General features: G+C 37.1%; 1 protein-coding gene across 1 annotated transcript; it reads left to right on the forward strand.

Annotated features, from left to right (window-relative positions):
- The first annotated feature begins 16,058 nt into the window (after window positions 1-16,058).
- On the forward strand, window positions 16,059-19,996 carry LOC133325809 (alpha-protein kinase 1). Its single transcript, XM_061534529.1, has 4 exons — window positions 16,059-16,835; window positions 18,622-18,770; window positions 18,876-19,010; window positions 19,098-19,996. The coding sequence occupies exons 1-4, from the start codon at window positions 16,085-16,087 to the stop codon at window positions 19,926-19,928; spliced, it is 1,866 nt and encodes a 621-aa protein (XP_061390513.1). The 5' UTR covers window positions 16,059-16,084; the 3' UTR covers window positions 19,929-19,996.
- The last annotated feature ends 1,101 nt before the right edge of the window (window positions 19,997-21,097 follow it).

The raw sequence follows: 21,097 nt of genomic DNA on the forward strand, positions 1-21,097 counted from the left end.
CATGGGCGCAAATGAGACTGATGTAGAAGAACATCGCTTTTATACGGATTTTAGCAATTCGCTCATCTACTGGAGTGAATCTGGAAACGATTTATTTTATTCTCCTGTTAACCATAAATCCGCAGCCAAATTCATGTCTCGTTTCATGGCAGCTATAATACAGGGCGTATTCATCTGATTTACTTACGCCTCTCCCTTTCCATCGCATTTCCTGTAAGGCAATAATATCGACTTTGTACTCCTTGCGTACATCCGCCAAAGCGAACACTGCGCCTGTTCTGTACAACGTGCACACATCCCAAGTGCAGATTCGCAGATCGTGATCCTTTATACGTTTGCGGGATCGTCTACATTAGGGGGTTTGGTATTCTTTTTCATTGCTTTTTATACCCTTCACCACACTGTGGTACAGGGTATTATGTCTTTGTGCATATGTTTGTAACAGGCAAAAGGAAACGAGATAGACACATGGTTCCTTTTGAGAATATGCATAGAATCACTTTCTGATTCGATTTATGCATGTCCGTCCGTCCGTCTGTAGATGTTAAATTATAAACAAAGTACAGATCGCATTTATGATCCGATTTGAATAAAATTTGGCACAAGTCACTTATTTGGCCCGAGGACGAACCCTATTGAAATTGGGAAAAATCAGTTCAGATTTAGATATAGTTCCCATATAAATTTTCGTCCCATTTAAGGTAAATGGGGCACCAAAGTCCCTCCATATCTTTCGATTTGCACGAAATTTTACACAGAGTACTGAATTAGATCCAGAATGATGTGTGCCAAGTTTCGAGAAAATCGGTTCAGATTTAGATATAGCTCCCATATATATTTTCGTTCGATTTAAGGTAAATGGTGCACCAAAGTCCTTGAATATCTTTAGATTTCCACGAAATTTCGCACAATGTACTTAATTAAGTCGAGAATAAAGTGTGCTAAGATTCGTGAAAATCGTTTCAGATATAGATATAGCTCCCATATATATTTTCGTCCTATTTAATGTTAACTGTGCACTAAAGACCCATAGCTAGGCCGATTGACACAACGTATTGAAATTAGTATTAGGGTATCATATAGTCGGCCCAGTCCGACTTTACTACTTTCCTTACTGATTTTTCTATAGAAAATTGTCCCTAGAATTTTTTTTAATATTCTATGATCTCCCACCAAATTTCCCCGTCTCTACCCAATGCATTTCACCCATTGATGCCATTATTGTACAATGCAACTGCATCCTGGTCATGTGAAAGGATTTATGACAAATATGTATAAATTATATGTATCTGTGAATAAACGACACGTGATGATGTGTGAGAGTTTATTTGCAAAAGTGCATTCACTTTTTCCAATGCTAATAGTGTGAGTGTATCCGTGTGTGTGTGTGAGCACACACAATTGCATACACCATGGTGTTCTCTCAAATGGTAACAATGGATAGATAAATTTGTTATGTCAAAAGAGAAAGAGCGAGATAGAATGACTGTGTGTAACAAGAGTACAGTTGTTTGTGTTGGAGTTTGAAACGAACAATGGGAGATGCTTTTTTTAAAGGGGAATACAAAAATGAAAAATATTTTTTTTAATTTTTATTTTATAAAAAAACATTTTTTTATATTTAAAAAATATTAAAAAAAAACTTATTTTTTCAATATCGCAAAAATATTTTTTTTTTGTCAAATCTCCCACTGTTCTTTAGATTTACCTACTCCCCACCCACCCATCAATTCCATCGTCCACAACTAAGCATCCTCACAAGCAACACGGCAAAGTTTTTGCCACCTTTCGAAAATGGTGTCTGCATTTTAACGGCTGGCTTCGTTACTTGCCGCCAAACTCTTTTTCGCCGAACTGCATTCGTGGCTGGCATTTTGTTATTGACAACATCGTGGACAGCGAACGAACGAACGCACGAACTTCTCCCATATGTGTGGAGGAATTTTTGTCGTGCATTATGGCATATCCTTGTTGTAAAGCAATACCTCTTCAGTGATACTACAACGATTTCTCACACCAAGCCCACCAATCCCACCCCTCTCGCCGAACTTTGGTGCAGCCAAGGACATTGAGTTTATGTGAAGCCCTGCGGGTTTTCATACGGAAATAGGTTGTCGCCGACACCGTTTAATGTATTTAGCGTAGATACTTGTGTTATGCGGAATGTTGTTATGCTGTCTCTTTGTCGGTCTGTTGTGGTTTCTGCCCGCCAAAATTTGGTGCTAGTGACCTTCAAAATTTTTCTGTGTTTTCGGCATAAAAATGTATGTAAGTGTGTGCATACATAAGGCATGCTGGAAATTGAGGACAACAAAAATAAATTTTAAATTTTGAAAGGGAAAATTTTTTTAAACAAAAATTTATTCTGAGGAAATGAATTTAAGAAGATGTGGAGAAGTAAAGTCATCTCAGGGTCCTGAGGAATTTTTTTTCTACAGAAAAATTCATCCTCAGGGTCAAGAGGAATTTTTTTCATCCTCAGGGTCCTGAGGAATTTTTTTCTATAGAAAAAAGTCATCCTCAGGGTTCTGAGGAATTTTTTTCTATAGAAAAAAAGACACCCTCAGGGTCCTGAGAAATTTTTTAGCAAAATGTAGTCCTCAGGGTCCTGACGACATTTTATCTATTGAAAAAAAGTAGTCCTCAGGGTCCTGACAACATTTTATCTATCGAAAAAGTAGTCTTCCGGGTCCTGACGACATTTTTTCTATAGAAAAAAAAATTCCTCAGGTCCCCTGAGGAGGAATTTTTTTCTATAGAAAGAAAGGTCCCCTGAGGATGATTTTTTTTTCTATAGAAAAAAATTCCTCAGGTCCCCTGAGGATGACTTTTTTTCTATAGAAAAAAAAAATAGAAAAAAATTCTTCAGGTCCCCTGAGGATGACATTTTTTCTATAGAAAAGAATTCCTCAGGTCCCCTGAGGACGACTTTTTTTCTATAGAAAAAAATTTCTCAGGTCCCCTGAGGATGACTTTTTTTCTATAGAAAAAAATTCCTCAGGTCCCCTGAGGATGACTTTTTTTCTATAGAAAAAAATTCCTCAGGTCCCCTGAGGATGACATTTTTTCTATAGAAAAAAATTCCTCAGGTCCCCTGAGGATGACATTTTTTCTATAGAAAAAAATTCCTCAGGTCCCCTGAGGATGACTTTTTTTCTATAGAAAAAAATTCCTCAGGTCCCCTGAGGATGACTTTTTTTCTATAGAAAAAAATTCCTCAGGTCCCCTGAGGATGACTTTTTTTCTATAGAAAAAAATTCCTCAGGTCCCCTGAGGATGACTTTTTTCTATAGAAAAAAATTCCTCGGGTCCCCTGAGGATGAAAAGTCATCCCCTGAGGATGACTTTTTTCTATAGAAAAAAATTCGTCAGGTCCCCTGAGGATGACTTTTTTCTATAGAAAAAAATTCCTCAGGATGACTTTTTTTCTATAGAAAAAAATTCCTCAGGTCCCCTGAGCTGTGTTTTTCTATAGAAAAAAATTCTCAGGTCCCCTGAGGCGGACTTTTTTCTATAGAAAAAAATTCCTCAGGTCCCCTGAGGATGACATTTTTTCTATAGAAAAAAATTCGTCAGGTCCCCTGAGGATGACTTTTTTCTATAGAAAAAAATTCGTCAGGTCCCCTGAGGATGACTTTTTTCTATAGAAAAAAATTCGTCAGGTCCCCTGAGGATGACTTTTTTCTATAGAAAAAAATTCGTCAGGTCCCCTGAGGATGACTTTTTTCTATAGAAAAAAATTCGTCAGGTCCCCTGAGGATGACTTTTTTCTATAGAAAAAAATTCGTCAGGTCCCCTGAGGATGACTTTTTTCTATAGAAAAAAATTCGTCAAACTCTTTTTTTTCTATAGAAAAAAATTCCTCAGGTCCCCTGAGGATGACATTTTTTCTATAGAAAAAAATTCCTCAGGTCCCCTGAGGACGACTTTTTTTCTATAGAAAAAAATTCCTCAGGTCCCCTGAGGATGACTTTTTTTCTATAGAAAAAAAATTCCTGAAAAAAAGAAAAAAATTCATTTTTCTATAGAAAAAAATTCCTCAGGACGCTGAGGTTAATTTTTTCTATAGAAAAAAATTCCTCAGGACCCTGAGGATAACTTTTTTCTATAGAAAGAAATTCCTCAGGAAAAAATCCGTCAGGTCCCCTGAGGATGACTTTTTGCTATAGAAAAAAATCCTGAGGACCTTGAGGATAATTTTTTTTAATAGGAAAAAATTCCTCAGGAAAAGAAACCTAAAGACCCACAAAAATTCGCGCCATAGATTCCATTGCATTTTATCATATTCGTATAAATGTATGTGTGCTCCAGCACGTGTGTAGTCCTGTTCGTGGTCTTGTTGATACCAAACAAATTTTTCGTGTGCCATGGGCCATCTCATCACTACTTATGCTTCCTTTCGCTGGCCCAACTTCAAATGGGGGTGTTTTGCACACGACCTGTGTGGGCAAGGGTTGGAGATTCGCACACGAATAACAATGCGTTGAGATGCGTTGAAATGCGAGATTTTGCGAGAGTTTACAATACACAGAAATTTGCGGGCCAAAACTCAGCCGAATGCCTCCATCCGCTCCATATGATACACCTAAAAATGCCGGCATACTTAGTTTGCCGGTTATGTCTACGAGGACTATTTACGAGTGGCTGGTTGGCGGGCTGACTGCATCTGCTGCATTCTTATGGGGCCGAGTGAGTGTGTGTTCGTGAATTTCTGCTGTCTAGCCATTCGCATGATCAGGGTGGTGGCATTGGCATTGGTAAAATTCGTGTGGTGGTAGTTCTACTGGTCTAAATTCCTTGTTTTTGGGTGCTTCGAGGTAAATGACCTGATTAAATTTTCAATTTTACGAGTTAAATACGATAATGAGGTCAAATGAGATGAAATTGCAATATAAACACAGAAGGACACACGGACGCACACTCACATACATATATACACATACAGGAAGACATAGCCACATATACAACAACTAGTGGTGCATGGCTATCTCAAAAGTATATACTTAGCTAGGCAGAGAACTTCGACAGACAGACATACATACCGACACGATGACGACGACGATGTTGTACATATTTAAAGTGTATTTCAAAGTCATGTCGTCCTGCTAGCCTTGAATAGAATTCGTTGTTGTTGTTGTTGCTGGTCTAAAATGGACAAATAGTAATAATAATAATACGAATAATGATATACTTAGTGGCCGGAATGATGCTGTTGCTGCCTCTGCTCTCAGCTTCGTGCTTCAAGCACATAATTAACATAGATTCCTGGCAGACGTTAATAATGTCGAACGCCTCCCAAGCACTTTTGTTCGGATTCCGGAGGTAGGTAGTGACCGGTAATGAGGTTGTTTACATTTACAAAAGTGTTTAGATTCGAATGCTCGGACAGAAGTTCTGCTGCAGCATCTGCTTATTTAGATTTTAATAAGGTAGGTGCTTGGTTTATTTTTAAGTAGGTGGTCATAGATTAAATGATGTTAGGTGTATATATACTTATATATTTATATGTATGTATGTGTGTGTGTTTGTTTCGATGTCTATATATAGTTGTGCACCTACTTATTAACATTAAAAGGACATTTGTTATGAGCAGATAATCAGTTGTTGTTGTACGAACACACATCAATACACATAATTTCGTTGGCCATGACCATGACCCAGACATAGTGGCACTAATCTTAATAATATAACAACAACAACTGCAATAATAAGAATAACAACAAAAATAATGCAATTAATAATCTTCATTAATAATAATTATTGGTTCGGATTGGATTTTTGGTAAAATTGAAAAGGGAAAGGTACATTGAGAAATGCCAAATTCGACACAGATAAATATGTGTTCATGGAAGGTTTAGTCAAATAGAAAAAAATCCTCAGGACGCCTGTGGAAGACATTTTTCTATAGATAATACTACTAAGGGTCTTGAGGACTGCCTTTTTCTACAGAAAAAAATACCTCAGGAGGTCTGAGGAAGACTTTTTCTTCAGAAAAAAAATCGTCAGCCCCAATGTCCCATGGAAGACTTCTTTCTATGAGAAAATCCTCAGAACACCTAAGGAATATTTCTTTGTAAAGAAAAAATCCTCAGGATACTGTGGAGTTCTTTTTTATATATATACAGCAGCTATAGAACAACATCCAAGGGTTTTGGGAGTTATTACTTCCCTTAAAAATATCCTTAAGACCTGAGGATATTTTCTGCGCGAGGTAAACAATCCTATAGACATTAGGTGGCTTTTTTTGATAATAAAATACTATGGACTAAGGGAATCATATTTTCTACATAAAAATCACCTCAATTTCCTATATTCTCTTGAGAAGTATTTAAAAACCATTTAAAATTGGCGCCATCGATTTTTGTATAGGAACAGAAACTGTAAAAAATCCTCAAGAAAATAATGAATCCTTGTTTGTAAAGAAAGGTCAGGTCCGGAGGAGTACGTTTCGTGTGAATAAAATCTTCTTTTCAATAAAAAAATCCCTTGAACTAAGGGTGCCCTTTTTCAATAGAAAATCAGTAAGGATGCTTCATTACTTTGGGTATATTCTACATAGGTCTCCAAACAGATGTTGCATTTTTGAAAGAACATTGACTTGAAATTGAACGAACTTGAATATGTGATCTTTTTGCCTTACTAGAATCTATGCTAAATTTCATCTCATTTGGGCAAGTTTAGAGCCGTTTGCGTACAATCGATTTAGGGAAAACATGATACACTCTATTCGGTAGGCCGCACTCTTCAAAATTTAATCTCAATCAGACACTCGTTTGAAATATATATGAAAGCTGTATCTGCAATTTCAACAAAACGCAATAACGTCATTCTAGTCTGAATTTGATACTTTTTGTAAAACTTCGTGTCACTCGGTGGTGCACCATTTACCTAAAATCTAACGAAAATTCATATTGGAGCTATAACTAAATCTGAATCGATTTTTACGCGAAATTTCGTCAAGTCGAAGGACATATACAGGTTTTAGTGCACCATTTACATTAAATCGGACGAAAATATATATGGGGGGCTATATTTTCTCCAATTTAAATAGGGTTCGTCATTAGGCAAAATAAATGAGCTGTGCTTATTTTTATCCTATCCTGGAAGTGCCTATGGAGTGCTTTTCCATATAGCAAAAACAATTTCTCAGGACCTGAGGAGTCATTTATCATTCAGGACTTGTGGACACTTGTTTCCATACAATGAATTTGTACTTGAAGGGTCCTTTTTATAGAAAAAAAAATCCTCTAAATCTGAGAAAATACTGTTTCCTATAGAAGATCATAGTAGGGTCTAAGGAGTCTTCCTTCTTTAATGAAAAATTTTTATGATCTGAGATTATAAAATACCAAATTACAGATCCGTCAATATACCAAAAACCACTAAGGAAAGAAACAAAGTCGAACGGGATCGACCATATGATACCCTTCACCACTATGGGTATATACAAGAGGTGCTCCTGTGACGGGAGAGACATAGCATCTTTGCTAGACCCTTGACATGAAACCGGGCGAAATTGAATATGTTATCTATATATGAATCGAAGCTGTACACAAATGACTACGCTCTACAACATTTTGTCACTATCGAAGAAACCTTGGAATACCATTAATATAAAATCGGACGAAAATCTAAATAAGCAATTTTAATATTGTTCGTCCTTGAGTCAAATTTCATTTCAGTCGAATAATAATTGTGATCTGTAGTTAGGATACTCTAGCAGAAGCTTAAAATACCGAAAATTAATTGTATGTATTATAGAGGCAATTGTAGTCACCCGATCTAATCCCCAGAGAACACCCTTTGGTGTGTCTAAAAAAACATGCAAAGTGCTAAGTACCATTTCTGATGGAAAATGCATTGTACCATAAAAATACCTTAAGGTATGTGTCGGGATTTTCATAATTTCTTGCATAATGCCTGCGCTTAAATAATGCCGCTAAAAACTTTAAAATCTTCCGGAACCATTAATGCCAAGTCGGTGGGGAATGGAGTCTAAAACTATCAACATATTAAAAATGGGACAGGGAAGTTATATGGGCAAAAACGTGGACCTCTCCTCCAAAAAGGATTAAGGCACGAAACGGGCGGGAGCTTTCAATTCCACATGGAATGAATTTATCAAATATCAAAGCTATATTGTGAGAAATATTTAAAAAATTAAGGAGGTGAAGACGTCTTCAAGATTGACCGGTACAAAATTTTCATACCCTCTTCCAAGAGGTGGACATTCAAAATACCTAAAATTGATTTGAACTTTTATATGGAGGCTATGCTATTGGAAATTAAATGACATACCAAACTAAAAACACTTACACTGGAAAATTCGGCTAGGGCCTCCCACATACCGAAAATGGTGACCTTTTTGTGGGGTTATTTAGAAAAATTGAATTACAAGTATATTGAAAATGTTCTGTGAATACGTTTATTCGCATGCTAAAATATAGTCAATTCGTAATTCGAAAATAAAAAAATACCTACAAAAGGATCTGACCTATTTATAGGACTTTAACCAAAGACCGATAGATATTTATAACGTTTGGTGGGGAGATGTACCAAACAATTATCCTTTTATATCTTGTTGGTCTCTTAAATATTATATGTTCGTAATTGCGAAATACATACAGAAGACAGATACATAGATACTCAGCCTATTGAGTAACTATATAGTCCCTAAGTCCAATCACTATGTCGAATGATGAATATATTAACGTTACGTATACGCAAAAGTTGTACATAGCCACATATACAATACAAAGCCCAACAGTTTGTAACGCCAAGCATATTTCGACTATGTATGTCGATCTAGACATGGGTGTCCGTCTGTCCATTATAATTTGTAAACACAATACAGGCCACAGTTATGGACCTATCTTCACAATAGCGTATAATGATGTCCGTCTGTCTGTTATAATCACTCTATCCTCAAAACGATTTGAGATAGATCGCCAAAATTTTGCATAGAATTGTTTTTTGTCTGCAGGCAGGTTGCAGTATTTAGGGGGGTTTTAGCGTATTTTTGACCGAATTCGCTGTAATTTATTACATTATATATAGGTTCACTATTTCGGTGAGAGTGTAATTTGATATTTGAATTCTAATTTGGCACAAAATCTCTTTACTAAAAATTATCAATGTACCCCTCAAATATTCATATCTTGAGGATTCTTGTACAAGTTATTTGATCGAATACACTGTAAATATAAATATTGGTCTAATATTTTGGGTATATCCCATATAACAGTACTCTCTAATTTTCGCTTTTTTGAGATTGAGAGAGTATTTCAATCGAATTTGCTGTTATTTGATAATTTGGATTCATATTTGGTAACAAATCTCACTACCAAAAATTATTAATGTTAAACAAAAGTAATTTTTATTGATAAAAAATTATATTTGTAATTTTTTATTGAGATATATATTTGTTTATATAATTTTTCCTCAAATATTTAAATGTTATAAAAATTATTTAGATACATGGATATTTTTATTTTTTTTTATAATTAAAAAAAAAATAATTAATTAATTAAATTAAATTTATTGTATTTAATTTAACAAAATTACTTATACGACAACAACACCAAAAATCATTTTATTTAGTTTCAATTTTCTATAAATTTAAACTGTACTTAAAAACCAGACTCTTACCAGAAAAAGGATTATCAACAAACAATTAACTAATCAACAACTACTATTTTCTATGAGAGAGATAAATGCCTGTCCAATGCCTCTAACGAAAGAGAACAACAGCATATTTAAATTGTTTCTTTTTATTTCCATTTTTGTTGTTGTTATCTATTAAAGCAACGCTTTGGCTATGCAAAACAAACTCTCATTACTTTAAATAGAATCAAAATAATAATAATAGCAACAACAACATCAATAACAACGGAAGCAACAGCAAAAACAACAACAGTAACAATGGCAAAACTCACTTACGTTATACTATGCAATAACAACAACTACTGAGAGAGAAAGTACCGTAAGCAATGATGATGAGATGTGAAAGGAAATTCAAGAGAGCCATTATGTTTGGTATAGTAAACAAGTGAGAGTTCGTGCCATAGAGAAAACAAGAGAGAGCATGCATTGTTTTATTGCTACGTTACGAGTAGAGTAGTAGTTACGAGTAGAGTAGTAGTGTAAGCCCACTATTATATTTACTCTCACCGAGAGTGAGTGTGTGATAGAGTAGTAGAGTTGAGTGCACACACTTGCTGACAAACCTATGTGGGTGAAATGCTAGGCTGTGCTATGCTATGCTATGTATATATATCTATCCCACCTTGTTGTTTGGTTTTTATTTTTGGGGTTTTAAAGGAAAAAGCCGAAATATGGGATTGAATGGATGGTTGACTGGCTGGCAGGAGAGTATGTGTGTGTTTGTGTGTGATTATGCCTGCTGGTTTGGCGACGACGTCAACGTTAACGTCCACCTTGTTTTATTTTTGTGCAAATGGATAGACGAGTAAATTGTCTGGCGGTGCCAGTATCAAACTTACGACACACACCATTAGGTGGTGTATAACGGTACATTTTTTCCACACAAAAACATCCTCGCCGTTGTTGTTGCAAAAAATAAAAAAACAAGAAAATACAGACACCAACAACAAACTGCCAACCAACCAGCCAGCCATCCAACCTGCCTTGTGTGTATTTTTTTCGCCATAACCGTCGTTCCATTTCTTGTTTATTTGGTGCAGTCGATTTTTTCCCGGCCGGCCCCCACACACACACAGCCCATGTAGGGGACATTAAGGCAGAAATTGAGGCTGTGTGATTTTTTTTTTTAATTTGTTTGGTGCCACCAAAAAGGAAAATCTACACCGCCATCAATGGGTTTTGTGGCAGACGGAATTGTGTATTGACGGAATTGCCCAGTGAAACGATGTAAAGAGGCTGAGAAGAAGTCCGTGAATCCAAGGGTAGACGAAGGGTGTTGATGGAGGCAAGGACAATATGTGGGTCTGTGGCTTTTAGTGTTCCCATTTAGGTGGCAAAAAGGAGACGTGAGTGTAAAGCAGTCAGCCGGCATGCGAATTTAAAGAGCCCCACATAAAATTTGGTGCGGAATTTAAAGAAACGCTATCCCAAAGGTTGCATTGCATTGAATCCTTAAGCGAAGTGCATTCCAGATGGCATTGATGGCCATCACGGCCACCATGTGAATACAAATCAAGGGCTATGGGTTACGTTTACACAACATCGGCTCATCGCCATCACCACCACACCATGGCATCGCCACGAATGAGTAACGCGAATGGCTGAAACGAAGCAGCCAGCCGTGTGTGAGTGTGAGGCAGCCATGTAAGGCCGGGCAACAAAACTTTCATCATCGTTCGGTCGGTCGGTAGTTCGGTATAGTCGTGTAGCCGTGCAGTCGTGTGTGGTAAGTGGCAAGTAAAACACCAAAAGGAGGTGCTGCATTCAAATAGACCCACCAGGAGACGGCCAAAGAACAACAAAGTGCAGAAGAGTGCATTGAAATGCAAAAGGCATTCCCCCAAAAAAATCTAAAAAAAACTCTCATACTCGTCCTACACTTACTTTTCGCCACATTCATTGATTCGACGACGCATCGCAGTGGAAATAAAGAAAAAATACAAATAAAATAAAAAAATCTGAACAGAAACTGTGTCTAAAGATTTTAAAATATTGGTCAGTGCGAAACGTGAAAAGGAAAACGTGAAACCGAAAAATAAAAAAAAACAAAAAATCGGAAAAAATAAGAAAGTGATTTTCACGTCAAAAAACAATTAATAAAAAATATATATTTTTATACTCCTCTCAAACGAAAAATTTTATGCAATATGGCTAAAATGTTTGCCAGCAAGAAGGTAAGACAACGAAGAGATTTTTTTTTTGCAAAAAATCAATATAACAGCTAACAAGAGTCACTAAAATTGAAACACTTTAATTAAAAAAAATAAATAAAAAAATAAAAATCTATTTTTCTGTATCCGTAGAAAATTAAAATTATTTTTTAATTTTCCAATTTTTCTATATATTTAATTTTTTTTGCCATATCCTCTCTAGCCGTAGAACAATAGATTATTTTTCTGTTTGTTGGTGTGTGTGTGTGTTTGATATTTTTACCGCTATTTTTATGGGTAGTTATGGGGGGCATAGCAGCAGCAGCTGCTGTCTCATTACGTTTTTAATAGTCTCTGAGTAGTAGTGATGTTGTTGTTGTTTTTGGTATTGTTGTTTTTGTGGCTTTAACTTTTGTTTTAGCTGTTGCCTGCCTACACCAATACGAGTTGGCAGTTACTACTATACAACACATACGTATATGGCAATTTTAGAGAGCGAAATAGCTAAAGAGAGTAAGAGAAATAAACAAACGAATTGAAAATGAATTAATTTAGGGATGCCAAGATTTGAAAAAAATAAGAATCTTCAAGATCTGAATTATTTTTATTTCTAAAAAAAATAAAAAAACCAGTGAGCGGAGCAGTATAGTCGGACGGGGCCGACCATACGATACCCTACACAACTACGACGGAACTCTAACTTTCTGCGAAGTTTTATTCCGAACCTCGGCAATATTTCGTGATAGTTGCACTCTTTTTCTCGATATTAGGTCAACAGCACCTCTTCCTTACTCTGACATACTTTTCGTGGCCTGTAGATCGACTAGAAAAAAAAAAATATATATATATATAGTTTTCTGTCCACTTCAACCCAAAATTACTATATGATCATTACCGAAAATTATAGGCGTTGTCCTTGACCATAACCGGAAACTCATGGAACATTTAAAAATTCGCGAATTTGAGCCATAATTGCGGCCTCTGGAGCGACCAGAAAAACCATTTCATCCCCTAAATATTAACCGATCTTTTCCAAAAACAATAGGGGTATTCATTGGCCAGAACCAATCCTACATGTAAAATGTAGTGAAGATTGGTCGATAACTGTTGTCTGTATCGTGTTTACAATTTATAATGGACAGACGGACGGACACACATGTCTAGATCGATTCAGCTTGTCGAGATATGACGATCGGAGTACTTAAAGGTGGGTACTGGTATAAAAACACTGTGTACAGGGTATTATGTCTTTGTGCATATGTTTGTAACAGGCAAAAGGAAACGAGACATGGTTCCTTTTTAGAATATGCATAGAATCACGGACGGACATGCATAAATCGACTAAGAAGATTTATGCATGTCCGTCCGTCTGTCTGTCTGTGCATGTTAAATTGTAAACAAAGTACAGGTCGCATTTATGATCCGAATTGGATGAAATTTGGCATAGGTCACTTATTCGGCCCAAGGACGAACCCTATTGAAATTGGGAAAAATCGGTTCAGATTTAGATATAGCTCCCATATATATATTTAACCGATTTAATGTAAACAGTCCCTATATATCTTTCGATTTGCACGAAATTTGGTACAGCCTAATCATTTAGGTCTAGAATTATGTCTGCAAAGTTTCGTGAAAATCGGTCCAGATTTAGATATAGCTTCCATATATAGTTTCGTCCGATTTCATGTAAATGGTGCACCAAAGTCCCTATATATCCCTATAAATTTGGCATAACGTACTGAATTAAGCCTAGAGAGATGTCTGCCAATTTTCGAGAAAATCGGTCCAGATTTCTATAGAGCTCCCATACCTATTTTCGTCCGATTTAATGTAAATGGTGCACCAAAGTCCCTCTTTATCCTTCGATTTGCACTAAATTTGGCATAGTGTACTGAATTAAGCCTAGAATTATGTGTGCTAAGTTTCATGAAAATCGGTTCAGATTTATATATAGCTCCCATATATTTTCGTCCGATTTAAGGAAAATGGTGTATCAACGTCCCTAAATATCTTTCGATTTGCACGAAATTTGGCACAGATTAATAATTCAGGGCTAGAATGATGTGTGTTAAGTTTCCTGAAAATCGGTTCAGATTTAGATATAGCTCCAATATGTATTTTCTATAGTGTACTGAATTAAGCCTGGAATAATGTCTGCTAAGTTTCGTGAAAATCGGTTCAGATTTAGATATAGCTCGCATTGATGTATACGATGTTTTGTTGAAATTGGTTCAGATTTATATAGCTCATATATAGTTTTGTCCGATTTTAGGTAAATGGAGCACCAAACTTCCGATATTATTCAGATTGAGACAAAATTTTGCACAGTGTACTATATTAGGTCCAGTTTGATGTGCGTGAAGTTTTGATGAAATCGGTTCAGTTTTAGATATATTTCTCCCATATATAGTTTATCCGATTATATGTAAGTGGTGCATCAAAATCCCAATATTTGTCTGATTGAGACAAAATTAAGTCCTGTTTGATATTTATGAAGTTTTGATGAAATTGGTTCAGATTTAGATATTGCTCCCATATATAGTTTCGTCCATATACACGAGATAAAATTGTGGACAGCGCTCTGTGTGCTGCAGCATACCAAACGATATATGCCACGGTTGCTCAATTAGGTCCAGATTTGCATATAGCTCCACATACATTATTTTGCTCTATTTACAAAAAATAATCCGATTGGCAAACAGTTTTTCATAGATTTCAGAATGGTATGAGCATTGAGTTTTTTACTTGGTTCAAGTATCTATGTAGATCACACATTTAATTTCACCCCATTTCATTTCAATGGTCCTCTAAAGATTATATGTCTGTTCTATCTACAGGATATTGTATATATTAGCATCTCTTGTATGTATCCAAAGTGGCGAAGGGTATCATATACTCGGCTCCGTCCGACTTTTGAACTTTCCTTACTGGTTTTTTTTACGTGTGTTAGCCAGTGTTGACTAGAGAAACCCGCTTGTTCAATATTGTTGTTGATCTAGTTACTTCACACCCCAAAAAGGAATACAAAATAGTCTGTGGGATTTTTTTTTTGTCAATTGAAAAAGTAGTCTACGCACATCATACTAATTCAGTTGTTACTGGTAATGCAAAGGGTAATGAATCGACTATCGAAATGATTGTATACTGGTAACGCCGGCAGGGGACAATTGACTTCCCGAATGACATACAAATGTTAAATTAACCAGTCTAGGGCATGCAGTGGTAACTAGTGGTACTTACAGGTAATTAGTAAAATATCTAGTTCATCGCCAGTTACTCGAACAACTGGGAATATTTAAAAAAATCTTTGTGTAGATATTTGAAACATAATTTGTAATAATTCCTCCACTTGTGTATCAATACTCTAACGGCAACTCTATTAAAATACTCTTCAATTGTCTCCCTTTCTCTTAAATTCTGCTACAAATAATTATAATTATCTCCCGTTAACTGCTAACCTTTTCTACTATAGTCTAGGCTCCCTCGTTCTCTTATGCTCTTTAAATATTCTCCGAGTACAACTGTTTTGTTTGCATTGTAGTAGAAATAGTGATATTGTTGTTGTTGGTTGTAACATTGCTACAAGGAATTTCACTTTTTATTTTGACAATACACTACACTCACGCACATCAACACACATACACAGTCTCACTGCATAACAAATCCCGTTGTGTAGTATTTAGTTGTTGTTTGTACGTTTGGTAAAGAGGACAACAACAGCAGCAATTGCTGTTGTCTATTGTTGCTGGCCACACTAAAAGAGACGGAAAGAAAGAGAGAAAGAGTATGTGTGTGTGAGAGAGAGCATGCTTTACTCAGGAAATGCCTGGCATTTAGAACTAGTCGTAGTAGCAATGAGTTTGTTTATGTTTTGTGATGGAAATGCCGCCGGAATTGTGTTGTATTGTTGTTCGCATAGAAGAAGCACACACAAACACACATGTGCACACACACACACACACATAGTGAAATATTTAAATAACGTTTAACAAATGATTGAATAAACGATTTATTAGAATGATTATCTTCAATTGTTGTATTTTATTTTAAATGATAATGATGAAGATGGTGGTGAGGAGAAGAGTGATTAAAAAATTAATTAATTATTTTAATAATAAAATAAATTTTAATTTTTTTCCTTCTTCTTTTTTCTCTTTACAGATTTTAACGCAATATTTTTACTATTACAATTTTATGCTGAATGCAATCCCATTGAAATTTTGTAGAAATATTTTCATTATCAAACGAAAATTGAAATTACTTAAGGAAAAATGAATTTTTCACCATTTGGTAATCCATTTCCCGGTACCATACCGGGTATAGCACAATTTACCACCACAACAACACCATTGGTATCCACGGCAACGTCCGATGCGGCGGCGGCCGTGGCCACGGTTACCTCAACGGCAACATTGCAACAGCAGCAACAGGACAATGCCGCAGCTGCTGCTGTGGTGGCGGCCAGCAATCGTTATCAGCAGCAACAACAGCAGCAGCAACAACAACAGCAGCAGCAACAACAACAGCAACAAAGTACCTCTACAATTAGTATGACCCATTTCAATCAGCCTGCCATACAAGTTGCTACCGCCACTGCATTGCCAGCGAAGTTCCGCACCAGCAACGATGGTGTGGATGGTGACAAATATAATGGGCACATGGTTACCCTGACAACGACGGGTACGCCGGGCTCGGCCAGTGGTAATCAACAACAGCAGCAACAGGCCCAACAACAGCAACAACAACAAACCACACAATATACCGCCACCATACCCGCCTACAATCAACAAACCGAAGACAAACGTTTGGTCCAAGCAGCCATTGCCTATCCCCAGAGTACAATAACAGCTTCCACATCGGCGGCGGCCGCTGCCACAGCCTTAGGTTTACAACAGGCCCAATTGCAGCCGGGCACATCGTCGCAAACGACACAGTTGCAGGCACAGCTGACGGCGCCGCAGGAGTTAACTCAGGATCTCTGCAATGCGATATTGCAACAACAAGGTGTGGATTCAAAACGTGGTGAGTTATAATAGTCTAAGACCGGGTTCAGATGTAGATGTAGAGCAAATAGGAGAACGAACAAAAAATGCCGATGTGTTGTGGGTTTGTATTCAAGGGGTCAGAAAGAGGACGAAAAATACACAACGGAAGACAAAAAGGGGTTCAAGTCATACAAACTTATATCCTCAGATACGGGGTTCAAAAATGTTCATAGAAAATTCCACAGGGCCCTGAGGACCCTCTGACCTCTGAGGGATTTTTCTATAAAAAGTCTCTTAAAGGTCCTCAGGTTGGGACTTTAGGAATTTATTTTTCTATAGAAAAAAGTACACCTCCTTAGGATCTTTTTCTATAGAAAAGTAAAGAGAACTCCTCAGGGTCCCGAGGATTTTTTTTGTATAGCAAAAAGGACTCCTCAGGGTTCTGAGGATTTTTTTTAGAAAAAAGGACTCCTCATGGTCCTGAGGAATTTTTTCTATAGGAAAAAGGACCCATTAGGGTCGTGAGAAATTTTTTCTCAGGGTCCTGAGGAATTTTTTCTATAGAAAAAAGGACTCCTCAGGGTCCTGAGGTTTTTTTTTCTATAGAAAAAAGGACTCCTCAGGGTCCTGAGGAATTTTTTTCTATAGAAAAAAGGACTCCTCAGGGTCCTGAGGAATTTTTTTCTATAGAAAAAAGGACTCCTCAGGGTCCTGAGGAATTTTTTTCTATAGAAAAAAGGACTCCTCAGGGTCCTGAGGAATTTTTTTTCTATAGAAAAAAGGACTCCTCAGGGTCCTGAGGAATTTTTTTCTATAGAAAAAAGGACTCCTCAGGGTCCTGAGGAATTTTTTTCTATAGAAAAAAGGACTCCTCAGGGTCCTGAGGAATTTTTTTCTATAGAAAAGAGGACTCCTCAGGGTCCTGAGAAATTTTTTTCTATAGAAAAAAGGACTCCTCAGGGTCCTGAGGATTTTTTCTATAGAAAAATGTGTCCTCAGGGTCCTGAGGAATTTTTTTCTATAGAAAAAAGGAGTCCTCAAGGGTCCTGAGGAATTTTTTTCTATTCTATAGAAAAAAGGACTCCTCAGGGTCCTGAGGAATTTTTTTCTATAGAAAAAAGGACTCCTCAGGGTCCCGAGGAATTTTTTTCTATAGAAAAAAGGACTCCTCAGGGTCCTGAGGAATTTTTTTCTATAGAAAAAAGGACTCCTCAGGGTCCTGAGGAATTTTTTTCTATAGAAAAAAGGACTCCTCAGGGTCCTGAGGAATTTTTTTCTTGTATAGTCCTTAAAAAAGGACTCCTTGTATAGGGTCCTAAAGGAATTTTTTTGTATAGGTCCTTAAAAAAGGACTCCCAGGGTCCTGAGGAATTTTTTTCTATAGGTCCTTGAAAAAACTCCTCAGGGTCCTGAAATTTTTTCCTTATAAAAAAAGGACTCCTCAGGGTCCTGAGGAATTTTTTTCTATAGAAAAAAGGACTCCTCAAGGTCCTGAGGATTTTTTTTCTATAGAAAGGTCCTTAAAATAAATTCCTTTAAAAAATCCACGCCTTGTGTAGGTCCTTAAAATAAATTTCTTTTAAAAAATCCACGCCTTGTGTAGGTCCTTAAAATAAATTCCTTTAAAAAATCCACGCCTTGTGTAGGTCCTTGAAAAAATATTTCTTTAAAAAATCCAGACTTCAAAAGACAGGATAATCTTAGTATAGATCTAGATTTAAAAAAAGGACCGCTGAATATTTTTTTTTAATAATTTTTACCCCAAGGATCCAAAAACTAAATTCTCTCTCTTTTTTCTCTTCTCTCTCTCTCCTCTCTCTCAGTGTTACAAAATACCTCATGGCAATCGCTGACGCCCGGCACCACAGTTGCCGATTATCTGTCACATCTTCCGGCCAATACGTTGCCACTGTCGTTGCATCATTTTCTAAAATATTCCGCTGAAAATATTAAAAAAGAAAATCAAAATGTAGTAAGTACTGAAACTGAAACTGAAATGACGGTTGGCAGTTCAGACAAACAAACAACTCCTGCGGCCATCAATTATTTTCTTTTCGAACTTCCCCAGGTCTTACAGGTACAAACGGGACCACCGCTCGGTTTGAATACCATAACGGGGGCGACGACCATAACGATACCTCAGCAACAGCTGCAACAAGTTACCGCAACGTTGCAAGACCAACAACAACAGCAGCAACAACAACAACAAACAGTTGCCGGTGTTCTGCAGGCAGCCAGTCAATTACAGACCCAAGTAACGGTGGGTAACCTCACCGGGGCCATACAAACCCTGCAGCAGCAACAACAACAGCAACAGGCTACCACAAGTGGCACAGCTACTGCAACAGGGCAACCCCAAGCCACCACTTCCACCAGCACTGGCACGACCAGCAAACGCAAGAAGCGAAAAAAGCGCGTCAAGGAACGCAAACCCAAACCACGGCCCGGCGAAGTTCGTCTAATCACCGCCCTAGACGGCAGCCCCCTCTACATGTGTCCCGAATGTCAAGTCTGCTATCCGGAACCTGAACTGCTGGAAATCCATCTGGTGGGCCACAATGCCGAACGCCGTTATATCTGTGATATTTGTCAAGCCACCCTCAAGCGTAAAGACCACTTGACCCGACACAAGCAGTCACATAATCCCGAACGGCCCTTCATCTGTACCGTTTGCCTGAAGGCATTCAAGCGAAAAGAACAGCTGAGCCTGCATTTTGTCATTCATTCGGGTGAGAAGCGCCATTTGTGTCAGGAATGTGGCAAAGGTTTCTATCGCAAGGACCATTTGAGGAAACACACCCGATCGCATATAGCAAGGCGGGTCAAAGCGGAGCTCACGTTGCAAAATGAAAGTGAAAATGGTACAAGTATGTTGCAACCGGTTGCGGGGGCATTGGCGGCGGTACAGGCAACGTTGCAACAAGTTCAGCAACAACAGCAGCAACAACAACAACAGTCACAAACTCAACAACAACAACAGCAGCAGCAACAACAGACCTCACAAACTCAGCAGGTGCAACAGATACAAACCCAACAACTACAACAACATCATGTGGTAGTCACTCAGCAGCAGCAACAACAACAGCAGCAGCAGCAGAATCCTCAGCAACAAATGCAAATGCCTAATTAGCCCCCACCTGGTGGTGGGGGAGGCAGTGTCACACAACAGGAATTTTGTAAAGTTAGTTAGTGTTGTTTTCTCTCAGCCACCGCCCCCTCCCCCCGCAGTTTATTTTACCTCCATGCTGTTCCATTGTACATTTGTTATTAAATATTCAGTTCATAAAGATTTGCACATGTATACGATATCCAGAGATGCGTTGTTCCGAGCCACCATTGTATTGTATTAAACAGATGCCAGAGATGGAAAGTTTTCATTAGAAAATTCAACAGATTCTCTTTAATCTCCCATATCTTCTCTTCGAATTACTCCGCCATTTATTGGTATTTTAAAAAGTATTCTTTAAAACCTCCTCGAAAAAATATTCTTTAAAATAGTCAAATAAAAAAATAGACGCTCGAAGGACCAATTCGAAACCATATTTAATAAAAAAAAATCGCCTTCGAAAAAATATCTACGCTTGAAGGACCATTTCGAACCAATTTCATTATTAACTCCCTCTTTTGGTCCTTTGAAAAATATTCACTAAACATCCACGCTCAAAGGACCACCTTTGAACCAAATCATTAAAAAAATATTCATTAAAATTACGCGCTATTAGATCTTGAAAAATAAATATATCCCAGGACCAATTAAAAAAAAATATTAAATATTCCGCGCATATTGGCCCTTTGAACCAATATTTTCCAAAAATCGACAATCGAAGGACCATTAAAAATATACACGCTTTTTGGTACTTCGAACAAATCTTCATTAAAAAAATCGAATATTATTGCTACTATAAAACAATCACGCTCGAAGGACCAATTCGAAAAAGTATTCATAAAAAAAACGCTCTCCGAAGACTAATTCGAAAAAATATTCTTAAAAAAATTCATAATAGAATAACCAATTCGAAAATTATTTATTAAAATGTCCACTTCTTTTATTAGTCATTCAAAAAATATTATTTAAAAAATCACGCTTTGTGGTCATTAGAAATACTCTTCACGAGAAGGACCAATCCAAAAACGTAATTTGCAATAAAAAACCAGTAAGGGAAGTAGTAAAGTCGGTCGGGGCCGACTGTATGATACCCTTCACCACTATGGGTATATTAAACAGATGCATTCTAACAGACCTTTATCTAAATGTGAAACGACATAGATCAATCCATAACCACGACCTCGGTCGGAAAT

The sequence above is a fragment of the Musca vetustissima genome, unplaced genomic scaffold (assembly GCF_032173495.1).
Source record: "Musca vetustissima isolate MV318-11 ecotype Yass unplaced genomic scaffold, APGP_CSIRO_Mvet_v1 utg825, whole genome shotgun sequence".
NCBI classification, from domain to species: domain Eukaryota; kingdom Metazoa; phylum Arthropoda; class Insecta; order Diptera; family Muscidae; genus Musca; species Musca vetustissima.

Bases quoted from the DNA above. Each gene is read 5' to 3' on its own strand.
- LOC133325809 (XM_061534529.1), top strand. From the start codon at position 16,085: ATGAATTTTTCACCATTTGGTAATCCATTTCCCGGTACCATACCGGGT. The intron at 16,836-18,621 runs GTGAGTTATAAT...CCTCTCTCTCAG, and splicing joins AGGTGTGGATTCAAAACGTG to TGTTACAAAATACCTCATGG. The intron at 18,771-18,875 runs GTAAGTACTGAA...CAGGTCTTACAG, and splicing joins AAAAAGAAAATCAAAATGTA to GTACAAACGGGACCACCGCT.